This window comes from Poromitra crassiceps (assembly GCF_964638095.1).
Source record: "Poromitra crassiceps genome assembly, chromosome: 4".
NCBI classification, from domain to species: Eukaryota; Metazoa; Chordata; class Actinopteri; order Beryciformes; family Melamphaidae; genus Poromitra; species Poromitra crassiceps.
In genome coordinates, this window is record NC_139626.1 from 73,479,460 (window position 1) to 73,486,778 (window position 7,319).

General features: G+C 42.4%; 1 protein-coding gene across 1 annotated transcript in view; it reads left to right on the plus strand.

Moving 5' to 3' along the window:
• Window positions 1-1,175: 1,175 nt before the first annotated feature.
• LOC310776062 (glycine receptor subunit alpha-3-like) overlaps window positions 1,176-7,319 on the plus strand; it is a gene marked incomplete at both ends in the record, with an annotated part of 255,247 nt that continues 249,103 nt past the window's right edge. Inside the window, one exon of the mRNA XM_083636211.1 lies at window positions 1,176-1,240. Coding sequence (XP_083492337.1) covers window positions 1,176-1,240 — 65 coding nt within the window. The remainder of the gene's footprint in view (window positions 1,241-7,319) is intronic.

Sequence of the window (7,319 nt, forward strand, 5' to 3'; positions counted from 1 at the left end):
TGTATGAGTGTGTGTGGTTCTGCTGCGTTTCATGCGTATCCGCAAGCTTTCAGATGATGGACAGAAAACGCACGAAATAAACGCAGAGTACGGACAGAAGGCTTTAAAGTAGAGTATATTTGGGCCTTTATGAGATTGCATGCATTTTCATTCCATTTCTATTTATCGTTCAATCTTTCTTACTTCCACCCTTCATACCTGGAGACACATATAAGTGGATTGTATGGATTGAAATATGGGAAAATGTGTATATGGCATGCAAAATAAATGAGTGCATATAACAAATGTGTCAAAATATCACATACCGGTATGCTATGTACATAAATATATGTCAATACATGCACATTTTTGCCAAGTTGTATTGATTTCAATTTGGATTCACCTTTGTAAAGAAGTGAAATGTCTCAGTTGATAAAGTCACTGAAAAATGCAACTGCTTTGTCTAACCCCCCACTAAACCCCCACTGCTCCCCACGTGTTCTAATTAGCCATGTCTATATACAGTAGGCTACATATGGCACACTGTCATCAACACACTTTACACCCAATAATCACAACCACATATGGCTCTCTTCCCCTGCCTAACAGACCAGAATGACACAGAGTGGATGAGACAGATGGAGAGAGATGCAGGAGAGAGCGTGAGGAAAGCAGCATAGATCTCTATAGAGACTAACAGAGAGATAGGCTACAGAGAGAGCTAATGCATGGCTGCATGTTAAATCCGCTCCACCTAGCCGGGCTTCTAATTTCAGCGGCTGTGATTCGTCTAGAAAAAATCTAGCACCACAGCTGATTGGCTTAGCTGCCTGTCAATCCAGTATCGGGGGCGGGTCTCTCTGCCCCCGCTTTCCACGATGGCACAGAGCGAGCCCAGAGTCTTAACAGCTGCCACTGGCTCTGTCCATTTTCCTTCCCCCCCATGTTAATCTTTTTTTCTATCCCCCAGATAACTGATTTACTGCTGTACAATGCTCAGCAGCCACCATCTTCTCTTTTAGCTTCAACAGCCTGAGTTTGTGACTTATTAGGCCATCTGTGTGGAGTAAACAGTCTTTTTCCTGTTGCTATATATTGGAGTTGCCTGTTTGACAGTGTCACAAACACTGCTGCAGCAAGAGTTCTGTCCGTGGTGCTGAACTCTCCAGGAGAGTTTCCTGGTCTTCTGGAGAGACATGAGGAGGGAGAAGCTTCCTGTGGCAGGCTTCTTACTGGCCTGGAAACTACTTCTGATACTGAGGTAAGACAAACTACTACGGATACTGAGGTAAGACAAACTACTACTGATCCTGAGGTAAGACAAACTACTACTGATAGGTAGTGGGGGCACGGTGGCGCAGTGGTAGCGCTGTCACCTCACAGCAAGAAGGTCCTGGGTTTGATTCCCGCCTGGGAAGCTGTGAGCGCTCAGGGTGTGTCCCCATCCCCATTTCCTCATCGCCTATATGGCCCAGGTGGGGTCATCAAAAAGAGCTGTGTGGAGTTTGCATGTTCTCCCCGTGCTCCCCCGGGGTTTCCTCCAGATAGGAACCCCCCACTAATAAAACATGCAAAAAAAAAACTACTACTGATACTGAGGTATGACAAACTACTACTGATACTGAGGTAAGACAAACTACTGCTGATCCTCAGGTAAGACAAATGACTACTGATACTGAGGTAAGACAAACTACTACTGATAGGTAGTGAGGGTAAGTGTGACTCGGTCGAGTCCATGCCAATAAACTATCCTCAGCATAACATTATGCAGATGCTAAAATATTTTAATCCTTATGGTAACTGTTTCCTTTTAGAAGTTTTTCGGCTCACTATGTTCAATTTATGCATTTTTACAGTAGTGTGGCACCTGTATCAAAGATGTTTTCTGATCCAAGCACTTTTGGTGTTGTGAGAGAGTTGTGACAAAGCCAAAAGGTGGTCAATTGTGGTCAAAAATTAGTTTTTGTCATTTTTGGACCATTAAATATCTGCTTTATCATGTGGCTGCTGTCTGCTGTCTCCCTGACCCTAACTCCCTTAACGTCTTGCTATGCTATTATAGAATGGACAGCATTAGCTTAAAAAAAATACTTGACATTAAAACTGGCTCAAATTCCTCCTGCTAGAGGTCAGCTCTCCGAATATGATCAGTTAAAATATGGCCTGGATGAATACTTTGTTTTAATTTGCTTAAGGGGTATTTATTATTTTCAGATACACGAGTTCCAGTAAAAGATTGGAACATATCTTAATATTTAATATTTTGTTAGTCTTTAATTGAATGTCTGTACGTTTCCTGAAAGCTCATTCTCAATTTCAGTCAGTCTAGTACCTCTTGCCTAATTCTTTGATGCTTCAAAGGAGATTATCTGACAGCATCTGATTCAAAAGCCAGCCACAATTCTGTTAAATCGAGTTTGAGATTAAGTGTGACTGGATATGTTCTGAGATTATTATATTGTGGTATTTTGTGATATAAGGCATTAACCTCAAGTCTGCCAGGCTAATCTATTCTAGAATGGGTTTAATGGACATTGGATTAATATGAGTACTCACAATCTTATGGATGCTGCAATCTCTTGATGTTCACCAAATAATTTGATTTGATCAGTTTTTTCAGTCTAGAGACTTAATGTTAGGTGGTGGTTTATCTATATAGATGATCTTCTATCTATATAGAAAATGATAGTTTATGCAATGGAAGTCCCTCCCGTCATTTGCACAAGGCTGTGTCAACATGGCATTTTTTTCTCAGCAGCAGTGCTCTTTCCTCATCCAACGCTTTTCTTAAAAGTCTAACATTTCTCAGCTTTTGGAAGCGCTCTGAGGGAAAAAACATTGGCTGCTGCGCTTTTCTGGAGTGGCCTTTTGTGCACCTTGCAGTTGATTCCTGTTGCTTTTGTAGCGTCAGAGCAGGGGTTTGAACCTGAGGCAACTGCATCACTATCCACTCAGCTAAAGGGCCAGCCTGCCATCCGAGTGGATAGCGATGCAGTTGCCTCAGGTTTGGAGGGCGAAGAGATCCCGGGTTCAAACCCCCGCTCACATTTTTTTAAGATATTATTTGGGGCATTTGCCTCTATTAGATAGGACAGTAGGCAGACAGGAAAGGTGGGGAGAGAGAGAGGGGATGACATGCGGCAAAGGACCTCGGGTCGGATTTGAACCCGCGTCGGCCGCGCAAATGACCGAGCCTCCATGGTACGCATGCTACCAGGTGAGCCACCATGATGCACATTTATGCAGGATTAACTCAGGAAATTATGCAAAGCTGTGGTGAGGGGGTCACATCCTAGTCTCGGCTCCCAGACGTTTGGAGCTGCGCCACCAAACGTCTGGGAATTTCACTGTCAGAAACTGTCTCTTCGAGCCCGGCGAGAACCGCCGGCAGCAGACACGCCTACATTTATTATTAGAATTTTATTTGGTAGCGGCAATGCCATTTATCATAGTCCTAACACAGAGCATGAAGCTGATATGCTCCAAACAAAATTTATAGCTGTGGTTTATTTTACAATAATTTTTCCTACGCGGAAGTGGTCCGCTTGATACTGTGAACTTGTGTGAAGTCATCAGCAGCCAGCAGGCTCTGTAACGTTAGCCTCGGGAGTCGGGTTTATCGCTGGGGGAAAGACCTCTAGCCGCCGGGGCCGGATTAAACACGTCCTATTAACAGGTTATGTTTGTTTCTAAGTGATTAATATGTTTCTCCGCAAATGCGACGATGTTTTGCGAGACACCGGTTCTGCATGAGAACTGCCCCCAGAAAGCAGGCCCGCCCACAACACTCATGATTGGTTCTCCGATGCAAGGCTTCCAACAGCGCCACCTAACGTTATTGCAAAGATTTAAATAGTAATATTCTCAGTCTTACAGTAGTGAAACGGATTAAGACTGAGGGCTGAGTCTAGTCACATCCACACAACCAAGTGTTGCTTTCATTCCCTTCAATTCATTTCTGCAAATGCCATATGAGTGCTGGTTGTCATATGTCATTCAGACATATGCGCTTATCATAGATAGGCATTTACCAATAATACTCACTAATCTCACTATAATGTTTGAGGCATTTTTGAGTTTGTTAATTATCATATTTGTCCTTTGATGATGAGTGAAACAAGATTACAACCAAAAACACAACAAAATGAAAACACATCACAATAAGAAATCTAGAATGACCGCACCGCGGATATATGCCTCCGCCAACAAGTGAGCAGTCGACATCCATGTCTGTCCAGACTTTGACATTTGAGCCAAATCTGAAGAAATTCCCTCAAGGCGTTACTGAGATATTGCGTTAATGAGCTTGCAAATGGCATTCGTGAGTCACAGTGACCTTGAACTTTGGCCACCAAAATCGAATCAGTTCATCCTTGAGTCCAAGTGGACGCTTGAGCCAAATGTGACGAAATTCTGTCAAGGCGTTCCTGAGATATCGCGTTAATGAGCTAGAAAATGGTGCTCATGAGGTCACAGTGACCTTGAACTTTGACCACCAAAATCTAATCAGTTCATCCTTGAGTCCAAGTGGACGCTTGAGCCAAATGTGACGAAATTCAGTCAAGGCATTCCTGAGATATTGCGTTAACGAGCTTGAAAACGCTGTTCATGAGGTCACAGTGACCTTGAACATTGACCTTTGACCACCAAAATCGAATCAGTTTATCCTTGAGTCCAAGGCAAATTTGAGGCAAATTTGATGAAATTCCGTCAAGGCATTCCTGAGATATCGCGTTAACAAACATTGGACAGACGGAGAGACATATGTATGTACAGATGTACGGACGGACGGACAACCTGAAACCATAATGCCTCCAGCTCAGCATAAAAACAGAAATTACAACAATATAAAATAATTGTTAAATAGGGATACATTAATTAAAAGCAAGGCCATAAAAATATGTTTCGAGCCGTTTCTTAAAACGTCCAACAGAGGTTGCTTGATATTATTATTATTATTACTACTAGTACTAATAGGCCCACATGGAATCTGCACGCGTAGATCTCTGCAGAAGACTCAGCAGATTTGTTAAAAGTTGAATTATCTCTTGTTATGTGCCCAAAAAATCAGTATCAGAGTACTTTTTAACACGTTCACTGCCAATGACGAGTTGACTCGTCAAAAAAATCCAACGGTTGACTGCCAATGACGAGTCAACTCGTCAAAAAAAAAAAAAAAAAAATTGACGGTGGGACGTTGATCTAACCCTTTTACATCTCCTATGAAAATATTGGAGCCACCGAACGTGTACAACCCATTCCACCGACCCACTAAGTGGCGACAGTGCTCTCCAGACTAGAAAAAGCCGAGCCAAAACTGCGGGGGAACACGCGATGAAACCATTCTCATACTGTAAAATGGATTGGCGAAAACGCTTTCGTTTTCGCGCTGGTTGCTGGCGGTGGGGGATTGCAAATTTGCATAATAGATTATAAGCATAAATAAGACCAGAATCGCAAAAGCTTCATCAAAGCTCTCAACCGAAACCCCAAGAAACGAGCGAGCCCATCCAGACTTGCCCAGCGGCCGCCAGCAGACAGGAGCAGCAGCAGCAGCAGCAGAAACTCGCTTGTGACACGCCCGCTGCAGCCAAGAAGAACACACACGGAGGGAGGAGTTTGAAGGAGAGGGGGGTTTCCTGCTGTTATGGAGGAAATTACTGTTCAAAACTATTGTTTAGATGTCTGACGTCTTACTGATGCCAAAAATGAATGGTTAAAGTGACTGTTCTATCGAATTTCACAAAAAGCTATTTATCTCAGCTTAAATTTTCAGACGCTGAAACCATGCTGTATTCAAGTGCTAATGCCTACATAACTACTAACTCTACAAACTAACTCTTTTAGACAGAGAAAGCACACATTCTATTAGTTCTTTTGAGATATTTTGTGTTCACAAAATCTTAGCAGAAAAGAATCCTCGGGTCTTGAAAGATGAGCCAGAATACTCAAAAAAACCCTTTGGCAGAAGCTACAGTGGTAGACGGATCAATAAGCGTGCCTTACCGCAAGCTGTGTATTGACGCGCGGCGGCATTAAAACCCAGGGAGGTGTAGTTGCACCGTTGACCACCAGGTGTCATCTGTGAGCATCCTTGAGATTAAGTGTTGCCGGGCCAGTTTCATTGACGGGACGTTCGGGGATGCTTTTTCCGACCTTATGTGCATTTATTTATCACATCCTATCGGTGCTAAATAAATGCACATAAAGGGAGCTTTAGTGTGCGGACTTTTTCCTCTTTTTTTCCATCACGTAATCACACACACAGTACAATGTCATGAAATTGCAGCAGGCTGAGGAAGCAGAGAAAAGCAAGGACAATAAAGAAAGAAAAATCGATGTAATCATTTTTGTGATACATAACATATTTTTAGCAAACAAAATCTTCATTGAAACATAAAATATGTTTTAATGTTTCAAAATAATTAGACTGTGGTCTGCACGCAGTGCGCGGTCTGTGCGTGCAGTGCAAAGGGAAAGAGCCGTGAGCCTCACCACTCGTTAATTCATTAATTAATTCGGTTCAGGTTTGAATTTAGTTCAGAAATAACATTTAAACAGCAATAAATGCGGGGCAGGTGTTGAAACCGAAAGTAAGACTAGCGCCATCCAGCAGAGAGAGGGAAGGAGGGGGAGCGGCTGGTGTGGAAATTTCGGGAAAGAGAAACTAGAGGCTTTGTTGGAAACTTGCAACCCAGAGGATTATGCGGAAAGAAATACTGGAATATGGAACCCTGACTGAAGACGTTTGTTTATTCATGTAGCCTAATTAAAAACATTTTCAATGATAGCCTGAGGTGTCTGACTGTTTTTAATCATTTACAAACGAAATAACTTTAAATTTGAGCTGAGTTGGTAGGTTCGTTGTCTGTGTGTTTCAAATGAAACTATAAGCTATTATAGGCGTGGGGAGCGGTGGAGCGCCGGGAAGAAAACAGGTAATTACGCCAGCTAAATAGGCCCCAATATAGCGTTAAAATAAAATAAAAAAGTAGCCTATAATGTTAATTTAATTTCGGACCGTCTGAATATGTTTTATTTATGAGCGAGGCGAACCAACAACATTGGGCATCGTGGCCAGTTTCATTGACGGGACGTTCATGGGGCACACCATTCTGTTAGGCTGTGATCACATGATCACATACAGGGTCATACCGCTGATCGCATTTACCGAAAGTATGAAAGTGTGCTGAAGAATTGGAACGTGCAACGATGTGTTATTCGTGTAGTGACTGACAGTGCAAAAGCAACATCAAGGCATTTAATAAAATCCCTGGCCTGGAAGAGGCCAATAAATAAATAAATAGATAAATAGATAAATAGATAAATAAATAGATAAA